General features: G+C 36.2%; 1 protein-coding gene across 1 annotated transcript in view; it reads left to right on the forward strand.

The window, feature by feature from the left end:
* Positions 1–18,954, forward strand: part of SMC5 (structural maintenance of chromosomes 5) — a 112,808-nt gene extending 93,854 nt beyond the window's left edge. Inside the window, exons 18-25 of the mRNA XM_011970154.1 lie at positions 8,205–8,330; positions 10,667–10,711; positions 11,133–11,228; positions 11,684–11,788; positions 11,994–12,113; positions 14,174–14,353; positions 14,436–14,531; positions 16,266–18,954. Of these exons, the coding sequence (XP_011825544.1) occupies positions 8,205–8,330; positions 10,667–10,711; positions 11,133–11,228; positions 11,684–11,788; positions 11,994–12,113; positions 14,174–14,353; positions 14,436–14,531; positions 16,266–16,406 (909 nt within the window). The 3' untranslated portion in view covers positions 16,407–18,954. The remainder of the gene's footprint in view (positions 1–8,204; positions 8,331–10,666; positions 10,712–11,132; positions 11,229–11,683; positions 11,789–11,993; positions 12,114–14,173; positions 14,354–14,435; positions 14,532–16,265) is intronic.
* Positions 18,955–21,172: the final 2,218 nt, after the last annotated feature.

A 21,172-nucleotide genomic window follows, 5' to 3' on the forward strand; every position in this document is an offset into this window, starting at 1 on the left:
ATAGATATATAGATATAAAAGAAAAGATGCCCAACCTTATTAGTCAGTAGGGAAGTTTATATTAAAGGCATGAGTTACACCATAAACTCACTAGAATCGCTAAAATTTTTAAAGACTGATCATACTAAATTGCTGAGAATTTGGAGCAGCTGGAACTGTCATACACTGCTGGTGGGAATTTAAAATGTATATAATCACTGTGGAAAATCATTTGGGAGTTTAAGGGCTAAATACATACCTGACATATGAAATGAAAGGATATGTCTATGAAAGACTGGTACACTAATATATAACAGCTGTCTTTGTAATAGCTAAAAACTGAAAATAAGACCGGGTGCAGTGGCTCATACCTATAATCCCAGCATTTTAGGAGGCCAAGGCAGGAGAATCATGCCCAGGAGTTTGAGACCAGCCTGGGCAACATAGCAAGACTCTGTTTCTACAAAAAATTAAAAATTTGCCTGGCATGATTGTGAATGCCTGTAGTCCCAGCTACTCGGGAGGCTGAGGTTAGAGAATCACTTGAGCCTGGGAGTTTGAGGCTGCAGTGAACTGTGATCTAGCCTAGGCAGTAGAACAAGACCCTATCTCAAAACAGAGAAACAATAACAAAAATGGAGGTTAATGCCCAGCAACACCTGAATGATTAAACAAATTATGGTATGTGGAATATTACTCTGCCACAAAAAGAAATGAATTACTGATACACACATGAATGAATCTCAGTGAAGCTGAGTGGAAGAAACCAGACCAAAAGAGAGCCTGCACTATGTAATTTCAAAGCTTTTGAGGGTGATAGGTATGTTTATTATCTTGATGGTAATAGCTTTACAGATGTATATATTTGTCAGAATTCATCAAGTTGTCTCCTTTAAATATTGCAGTTTATGATTCCTTGGTTACACCCCAAAAGTTAGGGAGGAAAACTGAAATGAGTTACAAAAAAAATTAAGTTAGAGTTTTATCATTTATTTCACTTGTCTTTTTATTAGTATTTTTATTATGTCATTTTAAACATATACAAGAATATGAAGAGTAACATAACATCCATGTGTCCACTACCCCTCTTTAACAAATGTTAACCCTTGCCATATTTGTTGTAGATTTTTAAACCTATTCATGTATTCAGAGTCTCTTTTTACCCTTCCCCATCTATTCTACTTCCCCAGAGTCTGGCACTCTTCGGCAGGGTTATGTACGTGATTCACTGTACACTTAATTTAAATGTAATAAATGTATTTGTTACATAAATGTGAATTATATAGGGGTGGCTTTTTGTGGAAATCATCCATAGAGGGTAGATTTTAGGAAATGTAGACATAGGACTGCACAGGTGAATGGAAAGATTAAATCAGAGTAAAGTAGCAACTTTATTCTGAAGCCAACCTCTTCAGACCCTTTGACTTAAGAAAAACAATTTTGCTAGCAGATAAGCAACTAGGAGTATGCAGGCACAAACACACATAACCAAACAAAGCTGAAGATTAGGTTTGATATGCTAGGACTGGGCAAAAGCCACATATGTGAAAGACAGGAGAGTCCTCTCCCCCACTCCCCACCTTCACCAAGAACAAAGGAAGGAAAGCATAGCAGAATGAATAGCAGTAGTATTCTAAATAGGTAGTCGGTGTCCAGCAAAAAGCAATCAAAGGTAAGTCCCAAATGGGAATGGGGAGTGAAGAAAATGAACTAGCTACCAGATGAGAGCCTCATCAGGGCTTATTTCCTGGGCATGTGGGGAATGTCATCTGCTGCTTATTCATCTGTTCTGTTGGTAAGTAATTGTAGAGTCCATGCTGAAGTTACTTCATTGATTGAGCTTATGAATGTGGTTGTTCCATATAGGAAATGTTGTTATAAAAGAGGTTTCATGAAGAAGTTGACCCATCAGGCAGATACTATTAATATGTATAGCTTTAAATCCAATAACACAGTTGTATTAGTCCGTTTTCATGCTGCTGGTAAAGACATACCTGAGACTGGGCAGTTTACAAAAGAAGGAGGTTTAATGGACTTACAGTTCCATATGGCTGGGGAGGCTTCACAATCATGGTGGAAGACAAGGAGGAGCAAGTCACATCTTACATGGATGGTGGCAGGCAAAGACAGAGCTTGTGCAGGGAAGCTCCCCCTTATAGAACCATCAGATCTCATGAGACTTACTGTCATGAAAACAGCATGGGAAGGACCTGCCCCCATGATTCAGTTGCCTCCCACCAGGTCCCTCCCACAACACGTGAGAATTCAAGATGAAATTTGGGTGGGGACACAGCCAAACCGTATCAACAATACAATATTTGATTCTGGTGCCTGAAGTTTTACTCTTACATCAGTATTAACGAGAAGAAAATGATTTGTTTGTGTCATATTTACAGAAGTATGAAATCAATGGCTTTGGAGTAAGTACGCTCCTAAACTTTAACCCACTCTTGACACAGTGAGAGATACTCTTCCAATAGCCCTTATAAATGGATTGAGATTAGTATAGATTGGCATGGTGTTCTCCTCTGATCCATTTTGTTAGTAAATAGGATAAATACTGTGTTTGGGTTTTTTTTTTTTTTTTTTTTTTTTGGAGACAATCTCACTCTGTCGCTCAGGCTGGAGTGCAGTAGCACAATCTCAGCTCACTGCAACCTTGGTCCCCTGGGTTCAGGTGATTCACCTGCTTCAGCCTCCCAAGTAGCTGGGACTACAGGCGTGCACCACCACACCCAGCTAATCGGCTAATGTTTGCATTTTTAATAGAGATAGTGTTTCACCATGCCTGGCCTCAAACTCCTGACATCAAATGATCCACCCACCTCGGCTTCCCAAAGTGCTGGGATTACAGGTGTGAGCCACCACACCTGGCCAAGAAATACTGTTTTGAGTAGAGCTGACTGCTGTGTTTCTGGAAAGTAGGAAAGTTTTTTGGGGAGGGGGTTTTGTTTTTAATCAGTGAATTACTAATTTTTTTTTTTTAACAAAGACAGCCACTTTCAAAGTTAAAGTTAAAATTCCTGTAGTTGAATGCATTTTGGGTATTCAGAAAGCACAAATAGCCAACATAACTTATTATGTATTATTTTGATTATATTTTAATGATGTGTAATTTCTCAACACATTTGCTGTTTTGTTTTGTTTCCTTGAGAACAGGGTCTTACTCTCTCACCCAGGCTGAAGTGCGGTGGCACGGTCAACAGCTTGCTGCAGCCTGGAAATCCTGGGCTCAAGCAGTCCTCCTGCCTCAGCCTTTCCAGGTATCTAGGACTACAGGTGCATTCCACACACCTGGCTAATTATTTTTTATTTGTAGAGATAGTTCTCACTATGTTGCCCTGGCTGGTCTCAAACTCCTAACCTCAAGCAATCTTCCCACCTCAGCCTCCCAAAGTACTGGCATGTGCCACCATACCCAGCCATTTGCATAATTTTAAAGTTAACTGGAGAAACTTAGCACATTTTGATTCTTTTTGTTCTTGATCCTTTTCCTTGCCCTTTGCCCAATTTAGCCATTACCAGATTCCTAATTCACCTCTTTCTAACTATCGCGGCTACTGCCCTGTCTAGGCATTAAGTCCTAATAGCTGTGGCCTCACTTTTTACTAATTTTGTACTCATTTAACTACCGGGAAAAAAAAATTGTACTCATTTTTATATTCTGCTGCAGAAATCTACAGCTTTATAATGTTATACATGATCCAAAGCTTTACAGTAGTCTTCTAATGTCTACTTCCAACTTCTAGCCTTTTTTACCTTGGTTGGCTGTTCCAGTGTTCCTACCATTGTTCATAACCTCTGTGTCTTTCCTGTATCGTTTGTTCACCTTTGTCATTCTGAGTCCATTGCTGCTTTTAAAACCAGAACTCTTCCTTGACATACATAAGTAACCTTACTTAACACTACCTCTGACTTTATTTTGCATTTCCTCAGCAATATTTTATACCACTCTGTTTTTCTTATTCATATGTTGATTTGAAAGTTCTTAAATGATCTGAGTGTACCTATAGTCCCGACTACTTCAGAGGCTGAGATAGGAGGATCACTTGAGTCCAGGAGTTCAAGTCCAGCCTGAGCAACATTGTAAGACCGTATCTCTAAAAAAATAAAAAATAAAATGTTAAATGCTTCTCATTTATAAATACTTTACCAGCCTTTTTGTAAGGTTCTTTCATTTCTTGTTGTGCATACTTAATACATGTTTGTTGCTGTCTGATCCTAGTCATTTGCCACACATTTGAAAGAGTCAAGAATGATGACTAAAAGTATGTAGTAGAATACGTGTATGGTAGTTCACTTTCTCTTTTACCTACTCTTGTTTTCTTCACGTGTTTGCTGCTGTTTATCTGCACATGATTTTATCTGTCTTATCTGTTCCTGCTATGCAGCTTCATTTGAACCAAAGAGAAATTTTTTTTCCTACTTGTCCCTTTGAACACATGGCAGGTTGCTCTGAGGAACTATTGCTACCATTTGGTTTTGTCCTTTTTTTCTGTCATGAAAATAAATTCACAAAAGAAGATTGACAAAATTTCAGTAGAGATTGTATTCATGAGAGGACTTAGAGGTAACTAACCACCATGGAGTTTGATACTTTCTCAGATTTTTGGAAGATAAATAGGGCAACAGACCTATAAAACATCCCCTGAGAAAGGCAAATGGTTGGAAGCCTCTCTTTGGTAATGTCACTAACTTATGGACTATTTTTAGGACAAGTTAGTAAGCTGTCTGTAAATCCACACACAGAGATTGGTAAAAATTTCTGTTATTTTGTTTTTGACCGTGGGCAGGTTTCCTGACCACTCCAAGCTTAATCATTATCTGCAGCCATGAGTATGATACCTATCTAATTTGGAGGAATATTATGATACTCAGTTTAATAATATACATCAAGTTGCCTACTGTGGTGCTTAGCATGAAGCCAGTGTTTCCTTTAAAAGTACAGAATTACATCAGAATTAATATTAGTTATAAAAATGGAAAGTTGTTACATTTATTTGCTTATACTAATACCAAATTTAGGAGTTCTGTGCTTTTCATATGACCTCTCTTCAGGCTACCTGCTTGCCACTCCCTCAAAAAAGAACTGAATTTCAGAGGAGACTTTTTTTTTTTTTACTTAGATGTGTATAATTTTGAAGAAAACATTTTACAAGGAAATAGTAGTATTCCCGTTATTTTATTGTTTATGATTAAATTAGTGTAAGTAGAATTTATGGTCTTGTGTATTAAAAGTTGATTATTATTTTCTAAATTTCAAGTATTACATTAAAATTTAAAGTTGACTTTTTAAAAAAATGATTTTTATATTTTTAAATGTGTATTCTTTCTGGTAACTGAAACAAATGGTTAGCATTTGAATTTGAAATCAACTAAATTGGAATGAAATTTTATTAAAGGAAGAAGTGTGTTAATTTACAGGTAATGTTTTAGTAAAAGTTGATGATACCTGTGACTTAATTTTACTCATATAGAAAATGGTTTTCATTTTATTTGATTCTTATTGTAATGAACTGTTACTAAAATAACAGTTTTAATATATATAGTTTTCATAAGAAATTCTGTGAATAATTCTTACTTCTTCCACAAGAGGGCCTTCTTCAAAAAGCTTTTTCTTATTTAATGTCGAGGTATTTATGTACAATTTCCATGACAAATGAACTTTCACAAAAAGAATTTTAGAAAAAAAGGTAACACAAATTTTTTCTAGGATATATAACTACAAAGTAATCTTTTTTGAGATGTTAGTGGGGGATATTTTGTACATTTCACTTATTCTCTTATATCTTAAACCTATGGAGTATTTTCTATTCTCTATTAACTATTAAAGGCTAGACTCTAAGCAGAAATGTAGATAAAGCCTTTTCACAAGTCTGACTTAACAGCATTATCTGATATAATTATATATGCCTTCCCACTTCCACTCTTAAAAAGCTCAGCAAGAATTGTGGTTTTAAAAACAAAAAGCAAAACAGGTGCTATATGAAGATCTGTGTCACAAACACGTATGTATAGAAAGAATATTTTCTCATATAAATATTTTATTGCACATATGCCACCAAACAGAAACTATTAAATGAGGTTTTATCTAAGTCCAGAGCTTCAAATTATCAACTCATTGATATTTCTTTTCCATAATGTTCTAATACTTTATTTTTAGCAAAGTCCAGAGGAACAAGAATCAGGAATAGAAGAAATTAGGAGTATTTAGTTTGTATCCAGCTGTTCCTTGTTTTGCATTTGCCTGAGTACAATGGTCCTTAGCAGAGTAGGGGTGATTGGGAGTCTTTAACATTTTCTTTTATTTCTCTCAAGCTATAGGGACTGAGGAATTTATTCAAGAAAACCATAGTACTAAGTGGTTAGTATAAAGGATTGCTTGTATTTTCAGTTTGGTCCAGTATATATCCTTTTACTTTTCATAACTATTGTCTTGATTTAGTTTATTTGCTATCAAACACGTGTGCATAAAAGTCACCTGAAGGCCCCCTTAATAATACAGGTGTCCAGACCTCAGCCCCAGAGATATTAATCAAATAGATCTGGAATGTGCTTAGGCCATTCCAGATCCCCCACCCCCAAGTGTTTTTTGTGCCAACCAGAGTTTGAGGGTTAGTGAAAAGAGCAAACCAGACCTGTTTTATTTCTCAGAAATCTGCTAGTTCTGTAACCTTGGGCAAGTTTCTTAATGTGTCTGAGCCACCTCTACAAATAGAGATAACACTTTTCTTTAAGATCATAATTGGGATTAGAACAATTAACAGGATAGTGGTTGTAACAGTGCTTGACCTATAGAAGACATTTAGTAGATGAGATACTTTCCCTATTACATGTGAAATTCTTGCAGTCTGGCCCTTGTCCATTTTACCAACTCTGATCTTTTACATCCTTACAAATTCCTCTCCTCCAACCACATTAGATTACTTGTTTCTTAAAATAAGCAGGTGTTTGAGGCTCATATGCCTTAAAATTCATAATCACCTATCCTTGGAATGGTCATCTGCTGCTGTTACTTATTTCTTGTCATTTAAGGCTGTTAAGTTGTCATAGCTTCTGTGACCACTCTGACCTTCCCTACATACATACTCTGTCCAATCTGCTTCTGCTGAGAGGTGCCATGCTGTAATGAAAAGAGCATGTGTCCTGTAAGCAGACAGGGATCTGAATCATGACAGTCTCTAAATGTGTGGGCTTGGGCAAGTTACTTAATTCCTTTCAGTCTCTCTCTCTCTCTTTTTTTTTAATGCACTAAATGAGGATAATATTACTGTGCTATGCTTGTGAGAAATAAAGGGAATAATGTATGCGAAGCACCTAGCCAAGGGCCTAGCACATAAGCATTCAGTAAAGAGTACCTGTTTCTGTTATGATAATGATCCTGTGTCTCCTTCTCCTTATTCACCTTTCTGTGACCAATGCAGATTATAATACTGGCATTTAATAGGTTCTCGGTAATTATTTGGTGAAGGAATGAATAGGTCCATGAATAAATAACCACATGGAAGGTACTTGGAACACTATCAAGCACGATTTAAAGGTCCTAACTACATTTGAGTGCTGAGTTTTCTGATATGAAGCCTGTGTACTGTGTAACTCAAATCTGATTATAATATAATTACATGACTGGGCCTGGTGGCTCACTCCTGTAATCCCAGCACTTTTGAGAGGCCAAGGCGGATGGATCACTTGAGGCCAGGAGTTGGAGACCAGCCTGGCCAACATGGTGAAACCTTGTCTCTACTAAAAACACAAAAATTAGCCAGGCATGGTGGTGCACATCTGTAATCTCAGCTGCTCGGGAGGCTGGGACGTGATAATCCCTTGAATCTGGGAGGCAGAGGTTGCAGTGAACTGAGATCACGTCACTGCACTCCAGCCTGGGTGACAGAGCAAGACTGTCTCAAAAAAATAAATAAATAAGTAAGTAAGTAAATAATACAATTACCTGGAGCTAAGCTAAACTTTCAGAAAAAGGCAGTAAAATTTAAATTTTACACCTCTTACGGATTAGAGAAATGCCAGGTTATTGATGTGCTGATGTATTTTAAAGTTCAAATTTAACCTTTATAATAATAAGAGTCATTATTTGAGATACGGTTTCAGATAATTTGATTATCATTATAATCAGAATTCAACAATGTATTTAATATGTGGTAGTTTAATAAAACAGCCCTCTGCTTTAACAGTAACATTCAAGTTTTCGAAATAAATTTTTTTAATAGCAACATTTCATTGAGTTGGATGAAAACAGACAGAGATTATTGCAGAAATGCAAGGAACTTATGAAGAGAGCTAGGCAAGTATGTAACCTGGGTGCAGAGCAGACTCTTCCTCAAGAATACCAGACAGTAAGTATAAAAAGTATATAATGCTACAATTGCCATATTTAACATATTTTTAAGATTATAGGATCTTAAGCATTGTAACAGGCCATGAAAAATATGATGTGTCCTAAAAAATGGGAAGTTTTTCCACGTTTTTAAACTGAATAGATATATAAAATAATGTTGCTTAACAGATCAATGTTATTGGTACTATAACATTCTTCCAATACAAATGCCTTTTAATGGGTACAGTTGGAACATACGGTTTTTCATGGAAACATTGTGCCAGTAATTGGTACATCAGAAATAACAAATAGGACATTTTAAAAATAAAGGGAAAATGAAAATGTTTCCCCGGAAATTGGGGTGTTTAATTAGGGTTCAATGGGAGCTGAATATTTAGGACTAACATCTGCCAATAAGAAAAGGAAAAAAGAGGTCTTACTTCTATTATATGTTTTATGCTGACATACCACTCAGTAAAATTGGGAGATGCTGCCCTTTAGTCACATCCCACTGTTAATTTACATACCTCTGTGACAAGTGGGGATGATACTTTGCCTGCATACCTATTCAGAATAATGTCAAAATGAAATTATAAAATAAATTTTAAAATATCTAGTATTGGTGTGTCTTTTTAAAATTCTTAATTTCAAATGTTATCTATTTCAGTAGATAATGAAATGACTACTAAAGATATAAACAACTGGAAAAAAATTAATGGATTATAATTTTCAAATCCTCAACTGATTTATTTTATGATATCAGACACAGAATCACAGAGAATGGATTCGACTATTTGGATACATACTAGGAACTCAGTAGATATCTTTAAAACAAATTGAGAAGCTTGTTTCTAAAAACAGTAGAATATCTTCAGAATACATTGTGTTGTTATAAAATAAATATAAGTACAATCTGTACTAATTTTTTCTTTCAGAAAAAGCATGATTCTGTTCTTGATAAGTCATACTGTTTTTGAATCAAAATTAGAAGATGATTAATCATTAAAATGTATTAATTACCTCCTATATGGCGAGCATTGAACAAGACAGATATACTTCCTTCTCAGCTGAAACTTATATTCTAGTCTGGAAGATTAGGTAGATGAAAATACAAATCAAAAATCAGATAATGTCAGATAACAAGAAATGCTAAGGAAAATAAAACAGGGTGAGGAGATGGAGTGACATGGATGGGAACTTGGTCAGGGAAGCCTCCTTTGAAAAGATACCATTTTATAACAGTCCTGAATGAAGAGAACAGATCAGTCAAGTGAAGATGTGAGGGAAAAGTATTCCAGACAGAGAAAACAACTTAGACAAAGCCCAGAACAGAAGTATGTTTGGGACGTTTCAGAATAAAAGGAATCTCATTAGGGTTAAAAATTATCCAAGCAGAGAAGAAGGCAGAGGCCAAGATTATGTAGGGCTTGTAGACCATACAAGGAATTAAGGTTGTATTCTTTTGGGATGGACTCCAGTGGAGGATCTTAAACAGAAAAGTGACATTACTACTTTTATGAAAGAGCACTCTAACTTCTGTTCTTCTAGATGGAGGATAAAGTAGGGATACAAGAATGGAAGCAATGAAACCATTTAGGAGGTCATTTCTTTGGACCACGCAAGAGATATATAATGGCATGAATTAGGGTGATAGCACTGAAGAGAGAGAGGGAGAAGTTGACAGATCTTAGATATCTTTTAGTGACAGAGCCAGCAAGACTTGCTGATGGATTTGACATGAAGGATAAGAGAGAGAACCCCTAAATTTTTCACCCGAACAAATTACGGTGCTATTTACTGGAATGGAGAAGATTGAAGGAGAAACAGGGTTGCTTGAAGTGGTAGGTAAGGTGGGTGAAATCCAGATTCTGTTTCACCATCTTAAATTTAAGATGCCTGTTAGAGTCAAGTGAGGATATCGAGTAAATAAATGTTGGACACATGAGCTTAAATCTCAGTGAGTACGTCAGAGATTCAACAAAGGAATATTTGAAGGTCTATAGAAGTTGAACTGCTTTCTAAGAGGTTAAAATAAGAAGCCGAAGATATTAGATTAATATGTCAAGATCTTTTTCAGGGTTTCAGGATTCATTTTGTACCATGTAGTATACAGCCTTTGCAGGTCGTGCTAAGCCGAACAATGTAATTGTTTGCCTCCCCTCAAAAAAAAAAAGTGTCTGTTCTAATTTGTCCCCATGGCATGGACTCAGAAGATAGTACCGTGGTGAAATTCAACTGTCAAAGTAATTAGATACTAAGGATGCTTTTTTAGTTCTTCATAAGTGCAGTATAAAGTTCTAACTTCTTGCTCTCTTTCAATGCCCCACATATTCTGGACCCATTCTACCAATTCAGCAAGTACCCACCATTCCAAATGGACACAACTCCTCACTCCCCATGGTATGCAGTACTCATTCTTTTTTCCCAAGCTCCTGTCTTCCCTCTGCCTTGCTCCTCCCTAGCCATTTGCTTTAAGGCCCAGAGATGAATTCTAGGCCTTTGGATTCTCTTAACTCTCCTATAGCATGAACTGATACTTCTTTTCTCTAAATTCCCTAGCCTATAAGATATGTACTGCTTGTTTGAATATTCAACATCAATACGTTGCCTTAAGGTGTTATCCAGTACATACATTTTGTTTTCTTTAAAATACAAACTTTCGAAGGCAAATGACCCTGTTTATTATTCCTTTGTATCCTTGTGTACCAGCATGCTGTTGAACAGATAGTAGATAACTTATTCAGCAGATTATTTTTCTTTTAACTATTTGAATGGAACCGTTTTCATTGTATCTATAATGATGGGCAATTTTTTTCTTTAGGTTTTCCAAGACCTTCCAAACACATTGGATGAAATTGATGCTTTATTAACTGAAGAAAGATCAAGAGCTTCCTGCTTCACGGGACTGAATCCTACAGTATGCCTGTTTCTCTACTCCCATTCTGCATCCAGCCACCACCACCACCACCCTCCCCATACACACACATACACACACAGAGTTCCCTCCAGTACTTGCCTCCCACTCTGTACTAGAGCTCTTGGTAATGATAAGCTAGACAGCAGGAACAATGTGCTTTAAATGCCAGATTCTGAATCTATTAGAATTTTAAATAGATTCTTCCTAAGGAACACAATGTTCTGTGCCTTTTCTTTATAAAAAGAATAGTCGGGCTAACCTGAAATACTGCAATGTCTAGTTTTTCAAGGATAAAAAATGTCACTTTCAATATGTAATAAGAACATAAATTATTTGCATACAAACAATGCAGCACAATTGCCATTTTCAGTTAATGTTTTAATCAATGCAAAATTGTATATACTTTTATACTTTGGTAGATTTATCTTAAAGAAGTGTTTTTTTCCCCCTGCCAGATTGTTCAGGAGTATACAAAAAGAGAAGAAGAAATAGAGCAGTTAACTGAGGAACTAAAGGGAAAGAAAGTTGAACTAGATCAATACAGGGAAAACATTTCACAGGTAATTTTTTTAGTTTTTAATCTTTACTTTTTATCATGTGATTATTAATGAAATGGGAAGGTAGAATAATGGAAAATGAGATGACATGCTTAAGAGAAGTGTGTTATGCCCAGACTGATACTGATATAAAATTTACGTGAAATTTTGTGTCACAATATAGTAATACTGCTTTTAAATTATGTTTTTATATTGTGTTTATTTGTAGGTAAAAGAAAGGTGGCTTAATCCTTTGAAAGAGCTGGTAGAAAAAATTAATGAAAAATTCAGCAATTTTTTTAGTTCCATGCAGTGTGCTGGTGAAGTTGATCTCCATACAGAAAATGAGGTAAAATTGCATTTGAAATATATTTCTGGCAAGTAATTTTAGTTATATGCTTAAAGTACATATAAATTATTTATTTACTTTAGAGTTATATCTGTGAAAAGTTTTGTTTACCAAAATGTTGAAAGAAAGGAGAAAATCACCTATGGGATTCTATTAGGGTCACTTTTTTTGGTGGGGGGTGATGTTTGGAATTAGTAACTAATACCTTGTAACTCTTTTTATACAATCTGAGTAATGGTTATTCAGTTGTATTGAATAAATATGTTACTTTATAAAGCTACCACAACTGGAGTTAGAAGACTCATAAACAGATTAGTTTGAAATATAGTATATATCAGTGTCTTTTTTTAATAATTTAAGAATTCATGGTTGGGTGTGGTGGCTCACGCCTGTAATCCCAGCAGTTTGTGAGGCTGAGGCAGGCAGATAGCTTGAGCTGAAGGGTTTGAGACCAGCCTGGGCAACATGGCAAAACCCCATCTCTATAAAAATACAAAAATTAGCTGGGTGTGGTGGTATGCACCTGTGGTCCCAGCTACTTTGGAGACTGAAGTGCAGGGATGGCTTGAACCTGGAAGGTGGAGGTTCCAGTGAGCCAAAATGGTGCCACTGCACTCCAGCCTGGGCAACAAAACCAGACGTCTCAAAAAAAAAAAGAATTTAAGAATTCATGAGAATGAAAATATTGGGAAATTTGCTACTAATTTCTTGTGCTATAACTTTATGCATTGCAATTTGGGCTAAAATTAATTTTTCGTTAAGACAGACAAAGGCCAGGTGCTGTGGCTTGTGTCTGTTCCCACTTTGGGAGGCCAAGGCAGGAGGATCACTTGAATTCAGGCATTTGAGACCAGCCTGGGCAACAGAGTGAGACAGAGACTCTGTCTCAAAACAAAAGTAACTACTAGAAAATTGAAAATTACATATGTGGATTGCATTGTATCTTTCTCTTGGTCAGTACTATCTTAGACCTTAAAGCTCTATTCAATTAATAGGTAACCTTTAATTAGTAAGTTTCATGTTTTTTGTTTTGGTTTTTTTGAGACAAAGTCTCGCTGTGTCACCCAGGCTGGAGTGCAGTGGCACGATCTTGGCTCACTGCAACCTCCACCTCCTGGGTTCAAGCTATTCTTCTGCCTCAGACTCCTAAGTAGCTGGGATTACAGACGCCCGCCACCACGCCCGGCTGATTTTTGTATTTTTAGTAGAGACGGGGTTTTCTCATGTTGGCCAGGCTGGTCTCAAACTCCTGACCTCAAGTGATCCACCCCCATCGGCCTCCCAAATTGCTGGAATTACAGGCATGAGCCACCGCACCCAGCCTAATTAGTAAGTTATATACCTCATTTTTAAGGTAAATCTGAACCTGACATAGAAATGCCATCAATAAGAATAGTAAATAAAACTTAGAGCATCCTCAGTTTTGGCAACATTTATAAAACACTAATGTACTCATTACAACAAATATTTATTGAGCACCGATTATGTGCCAGGCTTGCTTTTTGCTGAGTATTGTGTGTATGTATGACTTAAGTTTTCAAAGTGTATGTGTAATTCCTACCTTGTTTTTTCCTTCTTAACCAACTGAAGAAGTTAGGGGGATTCTTGGCCCTCTGCAGTTATCATACACAGCCACTTCTCTAGCACAAGAGAGCATGGCACTCCATTACATTCTAATTGCTTTCACCTGCAGTTTAAGAACCTAGCACTTTGGAACTAGAATAGATAGTGCCTTTCCAGGACAGAGTTCCTCACTCAGTAATTTCTAAAAACTCGGGGAAGCCTAGTAAACTTGAATAGAATGGTATAGAGGAGGAAAATGTTAATTTAATCTGAATATTTTCCTTATCTAAATAGATCCTTGAAAACCCTTAGAGCTTTTAGATGGTAACTGTTTGCTTAATATTATTTTTAAAAATACATATATATTTATTGTTATATAAACTAGTGTCACTAAATATTGAATTCTTTACTCTTAGTTAAATCAATCCATTTTCAAATAATAGAATGACATTACCAGAGGAAACTCATTTTTCATCAATTTTTTAAATGTTTTATAGGAAGATTATGATAAATATGGAATTCGAATTAGAGTCAAATTTCGCAGTAGTACTCAACTACATGAATTAACTCCTCATCATCAAAGTGGAGGTGAAAGAAGTGTTTCTACCATGTTATACTTGATGGCACTCCAGGAGCTAAATAGATGTCCATTCAGAGTAGTTGATGAAATCAATCAGGTATGGTGATTGTTCTGTTATTTGGATCTACTTATATCCTATAATAGAAATAAATATAATCATTATTATTGCCATTGTTTAGGGAATGGACCCAATCAATGAACGGAGAGTGTTTGAAATGGTTGTAAATACTGCCTGTAAAGAAAATACATCTCAATACTTTTTCATAACACCAAAGGTAGGTAAAAAGTAACCTAAAAGTGGTCATATACTCGGAAATTCCCTGTGACTTAATCATACAGTTTTTGTCCCAATATGTTCATATTAGCAGGAACACTCCCAAAAAAGGAATTTAAAAGGTTAACAGTAATATCTACATTATTAAAGGGACAAGTTCCAGTGTCATGCTTAATCAGAGGAAGACGTGTAGGAGACATATTATTATGTTCTAAAATTGAGATTTTCTCATTCCTCTTCTAGAAAAGGTACTCTTTCAGCACTAAAAGATGACTGGGGAATACAACTGCTAAGACTCTGGTTCTTCATTTTCCCGAAAAAGCCTCTCTTGTCATATACTGCCCTTCCTCTTTATTTGCCACTAACACTATGCTGGCCCAGGGGAAGTTTAAGTATCCCAACATCTTCTGCTCACAGGTTAATTCTCATAAAAACAGAATTATGTTTGTAGATAATTTTTCATAATCTAGAACCATTACAATGGGAAATTTTCTTTTGTTAAATCTAGTGTTGTGAGTAAATTAAAAAGCATATATATTCAAAGATGTGTTTATTAATATAATCAGATTTTTTCCTTTTTAAGTATTCATGAAAAATTTTGGCCACGTGCAGTGGCTCACACCTGTAATCCCACTACTTTTTGAGGCCAAGGCAGGTGGATCGCTTGAGCCCAGGAGTTCAAGACCAGCCTGGGCAGCATGGCAAAACCCCATCTCTACAAAAAAAAAATGCAAAAATTAGCTGGACATGGCAGCATGCGCCTGTGGCCCCAGCTACTTGGGAGGCTCAGGCACGAAGATCGCTTGAGCCTAGGAGGCGGAGGTTTCAGTGAGCTGAGATCACACCATTGCACTGCAGCCTGGGTGACAGAATGAGACCTTGTTCCCCCCCCCACCCAAAAAAAAAGAAAAAAATTGTTTTTACCCATCCTACATTCAGATTTTTATTAAATAGTGTCATTTGTATTCTTTTTTTCACAGATAGTCTTGTGGAATAGTCACATCTGTTAATACCCTACTGCTTGCCAAATACCTTAGCCTACAAATGTCCCTCTTACACACTTTTCAGGATACCAGGCTATCAAAGAAGTTGCTTGAGAAGTGTTTATAAATAAAAAGTAAAAGTATCTACCCTAGGAAAATTATGGAGGACATACTCTTTTCCAAGGTCTGCCAAGGAAGTTGAATAATCCCAGTTATCTTGTGAATCTAGAGGGCTCAATTATTCCTTATTTTGATTGTTCTTTAGGCCAGGCTACAGGTATGCTAATTTAGGTAAGGATTACAGTCTGGCAAGGTTTATATTGAGCTGTTTAAGAGCTTCTTAAGGCTCTTATTGACTGGGCGTAGTGGCTCACACCTGTCATCCCAGTACTTTGGGAGGCCAAGGCGGATGGATCACCTGAGGTCAGGAGTTCGAGACCAGCCTGGCCAACATGGTGAAACCCCGTCTCTACTAAAAATACAAAAAACTAGCTGGGCCAGGTGGTGCGTGCCTGTAATTCCAGCTACTCTGGAGGCTGGCTAAGAGGCATGAGAATCTCTTGAATCTGGGTGGTGGAGGTTGCAGTGAGCTGAGGTCGCACCTCTGTACTCTGGCCTGGGCAACAGAGTGGGGAAAAAAAGTTTTATTAATGTTACAAATAAAATCATACATTTGACTGTACACATGTAAGGTTGGAAAACTATACTTCTCAGTATGTAGCTTATATGACAATTTGTTTTAATACTTACAGCTCCTGCAAAATCTTCCTTATTCTGAAAAGATGACAGTTTTGTTTGTCTACAATGGCCCTCATATGCTGGAACCAAACAGATGGAATTTAAAGGCTTTCCAAAGGCGGCGGCGCCGTATTACATTCACTCAACCTTCTTAATAAAAGTAAAGAGAGGGAACTTGGGAATTTTTTTGTTAAATTCTGTTTTATAAGTATGGCTCAACTGAATAAAAGTTAGGAGATTGATTAAAACGAAAAGCAGTTATTTTTGGAAACCTGCTTTTAAATAGGTTGATAATGGAAACCTTAATGACCTTTCCAAAATATCATCTGGTAGTAAAAGTTAAGTCTTCTTCAGTCTTGGTTGAACTTGAGTCCTTGGCATTCTGACCATGAGTCATTGAGTTCTCATGTTAAAAGGTACTTAATATTACAATCAAAGGTACAGTGGAAGAGGGGTTAATCACAAAAAGTTACTTATATGGTAGCCCTGAGCTTTAATTGCAGAGTAACTTTAATTACTTTTAGAGCCTAAAGATGACTCTAGAGCGTAAGTCCTAGTTTCTCCCAGTGTTATATTTAATTTTTAAAAATTGATATGAAAATGTCTAATGTATAGTAATAATTTATGACAGATCTATTCCTTTCTTCCTATTAAAAAAGATTACCTTATCTCCAGTAGGAAATGGAATTTTATGGGCCTTTAAAAGAAAGTTTTGTGAAACTTGATGCTATAATTTTATTGGTATTTCAAGGGGAAAAAAACACTGGGGTTCAAAAATCGTAGTAGAACTGCTTTGAAATGCTACAAGGTGGCCACTAGATGATGCAAAATACAACCAAAATTTTGACAGAGAATAAAATTAGGTGACAAGCATTTTTAAAGAATAACCTTGTAAAGTGTGGGGGCAGGGGTTGCTTTTTTTTATTTTATTTAAAGTCAATTGTATTTTACATCTTAAATTTCTAAAAGCATTTTTATAATTATTTTTAGTAAGATTTTTCTTAAAATTTCATATACTGGTTTCTACAATTTATATTTGAAATTTCTCAGTGTTATGTAAAGAGTGACAGAAAAGCATTGATTTCTTTAAAACCATAATGTTTTTAGAACTTAAGCTTATAGGGCCTTTCTTACAATGTTGATGTACCCATTATCTTAGAAAATCTAGTTTAAACTGTTTTCTTTCAGCGCAAAAGAATTAAATGGGAAAATCATTTGTTGAAGTTATACTAATTAGTAGAGCCAAACAAATTCTCTTCTTTTAAAAAATAAATCTTATAAGAAAATAGACAGTCCACGGTCATGTCTTTGAACAGTGGATTGGATCTGTGCCAGTAATGACAAAATTATTTTTTTTGACTTGTTTGCCTGAATAAATTGAAGAATTGCTTTCAGTTTGGGTTTTGTATATTCTTAAGTAGCCATTGAAATTTATAATCTTATTAGGTCAAAAAATGGTGAACCATAAGTTTATGTCCTCTCACTTAGACATTTTCTCTTCAAAAAGGTGTTTTCTTTTTTATAAAAATTTTAAAAGAGCCTTCCCTTCTTTAGCTCCAGTGCATGAAGTATGAAAATATTTTAAAATGACATTTTTAGTAATATGAGCAAGTCATGTAAACATTGAAGAACTTGGTAACATATTAGTAAATGGATATTACCAAATGTTTTCATTGTTAATTACTTTGCTTTCCACCAAAATATCTTTACTAAAATGTGCTTGGTGTAGTTTGTTTATTGTCTAAATTAGTGCCAGTCATCTTATTTCTGCAAAATGAGTATCAATGTGAAAAAGAAGCGTCAAGATTAAGCATGCTTGAAAATAAAATGGTCAGTTACATTTCAATTTACATAGACCAACAACTGTTCCATACTTTGTTTGTAAACATTTAATTTTTCTACGGGGCAAAATTAATATTTGGCTTTACATTGAATTTTGAGCTGTGAAGAATAAATTATGTATCATTTTAGCATATTAAACGGTAGTAAGTCTAGCACATAGTCTCAGCCACTTAAAACTTTATTTTCTGCAAAAGTTGTTTTTTGTTTGTTTGTTTGTTTGTTTGTTTTGAGATGGAGTCTCGCTCCGTTGCCCAGGCTGGAGTGCAGTGACGTGATCTCAGCTCACTGCAACCTCCGCCTCCTGGGTTCAAGCAATTCTCCTGCCTCAGCCTCCCGAGTAACTGGGACAACAGACACGTGCCACCACACTCGGCTAATTTTTTATACTTTTAGTAGAGACGGGGTTTCAGTATATTGGCCAGGCTGGTCTCGAACTCCTGACCTCGTGATCCACCCACTTCGGCCTCCCAAAGTGCTGGGATTATAGGCGTGAGCCACTGCACCTGGCCAAAAGTTGATTTTTAATTACATAAAAATTGTAAAACCTTCTAGTAAAAACTTGATTTGGTGAATACACTGGTATTTAAAAACCTTAAGGTGACAACCATTTTCTATGCCTGAATCTTCATTGGTTTGCCTTGGAAGAGTCTCTGTTAAAAGGTTTTCCATATTCAAAGTAAAAGAAAAGACTTCTTGCTTTCTAATTGTCTCTTGGACACAGGCCTATTTTCTTTGGGGTATAAACCTTTAGATGTGAAAAATGTAATTTCATTCTGCTGCTGTGTGTGCGTGTGTGTGTAATTGAAAAAAACTTTGTGGGAAATCCTACTTTGTTGGTAATAAATCAATATTTTCATATTCTTTTGGTGTATGTTATTTTAAGTGAGAACTATTTTTTATACTCTGAACCTTATTAAGAGTCATTTTGGTTTTCAGATTTACTAAAAAAAGTCTGTTGAGTAACCCACATTTACAAAATAGTGTTCAGCAGTCTATTAGTGTTCAAAAGGGTAGAAATTTTCGTCCCTTGTCTGCCTGCAATGAAATCACAGTCTAATAGAAGCAATAAACACTCATGAAAAAAAGGTTTAAACAATGTAAAGAAGTCAAGTTACAGGGCCAAGTATTCATCAGAGAGGCTGCAACATAGGTTAGCTGTTTTTAGTTTTAAACACTGAGTTTACTAACATGCCCAATAGCCAATTTTCACTTATTACTCCTTACATTAAGCTACTATATAAAGTAATCTTTTTGAAATATATTTTTTAGTCAGGCAGACTTTTTCCACTTACAAGTTACTTGACAGTCTCATCATTGGTGAAATGAGAATCATACCTAATTCACAGAGTTGTTGAGAGGAGCAAATGAGATCGGGGCCTATTGGGGCACATAGCGTTATAGTGAGTACGTAACTAATGTTTATGTATCTTCTCATATTTTAAACCTAGAAAAATGTACTGTGAATTTTATACACCTAGGTCTGAGAATTCTAAATAAAGTGAATGTAGAGATTAACTATTTTGTAGTCTATTGATAAATAGTTCAGAGGATGCCGATACCTACAGACTTTGAGCACTGGAGAGTGCTCAAAGAGTCTGTGTTTTTATAGATCTTGTTACCTTGTTAAATTCAAATAGAATTTAGTCAAATGAACTTCTTTAAAGACATTCCATCTCATTATTTTATATTGATACATGCCTTGGAAAATTTATAATTAATAGAATTTGCACATTTGGGAGATTTGACTATGTTGACAATTTGGGCTTTTTATTTTCACCGAAAAGCTTAGGTATGGGGGATTTTATTTATTTTTTAATGTTGAATTATAACTGTTTATTGCTGCAAAATAAATAACTGGTGATTGGCTGGAAGATTCAGATATTTTCAAAAAAGCCGGCTTTGTATAATCCCAAAGAGAGAGAGCAGGGCTCCTCTGGTTAGCTTCATTCTAAGCTCTGCTAAGAGGACTTGGTGAAGCTGAGGGCACCCTAAAAACAGCTCTGGCCCTGGCCCTGCCTTTATCAGAGAGGCTGCAACATAGGTTAGTTATTTTTAGGTAGGTCAGAAACACCTGAAAGATGTTCTCCTTCCACAAATAGTACCTTACCTGTCTGACCATGCTTTTGTTAGTAAACTTCCATTTCCTTTTGTCTGAGGAGAATGTTACACGCTCTTGGCATTCAGGGCCATCCATTTAGAGTGAAGGTCGAGGTGACAGGGTGTCGAGAGGGTCACTTGACCATTTCTGCCAAATTTAAGGAGTGGGTTAAAAGAATTCCAGTGAAGGAAAGATTTGGGACAAGCTGCCCAATTAATGTTATGATAGAATGGTAAATTTTACATTCCTTTCATATTTAGAATTTCTTCTAAAAAAGAGATGAGGTCTTGGTATATTGCCGAGGCTTGTCTCAAACCAGCCTCAAGCAATCCTCTCTCAGCCTCCCAAAGTGCTGGGATTACAGGTATGAGCCACTGCACCCAGCCTAGAATTTTAGTCCCAGTGATACCTGACATTGCGAAATTCTGAAATTCTGTGCCATCAGAGATTAGTTGTTAGATTTAGGAGGGACCTTCTGAGTGATTTAGGCCATCCCCGTCTTTTCAGTCAGAAATCATGGAAAGAAGTTATTTGAAAAGTTTTTTGTTTGTCTGAGACAGAGTCTTGCTCTTGTTGCCCAAGCTGGAGTGCAATGGTGCAATCTCGGTTCACTGCAACCTCCTCCTGGGTTCAAGCAGTTCTCCTACCTCAGCCTCCCAAGTAGCTGGGATTACAGGTGTGCACCACCATGCTCAGCTAAATTTTTGTATTTTTAGTAGAGACGAGGTTTCACTATGTTTGCCACGCTGGTCTTGAACTCCTGAGCTCAGGTGATCTGCCTGCCTCGGCTTCCCAAAGTGCCAGGATTACAGGCGTGAGCCACTACACCCGGCCCCTAAAGGAGATTTTTTTTTTCTTTATAAGTATTTAAATCTACATTGTCATATATAACAACTCTGTACTGTTGATGGAGAAAAAGGGACTTAACAATGTTTAGTCTTTCAAGTTCTTTTTTTATTCTTTCTCTTTAGACTGTTTATT

Source organism: Mandrillus leucophaeus, unplaced genomic scaffold (assembly GCF_000951045.1).
Source record: "Mandrillus leucophaeus isolate KB7577 unplaced genomic scaffold, Mleu.le_1.0 Scaffold93, whole genome shotgun sequence".
NCBI classification, from domain to species: domain Eukaryota; kingdom Metazoa; phylum Chordata; class Mammalia; order Primates; family Cercopithecidae; genus Mandrillus; species Mandrillus leucophaeus.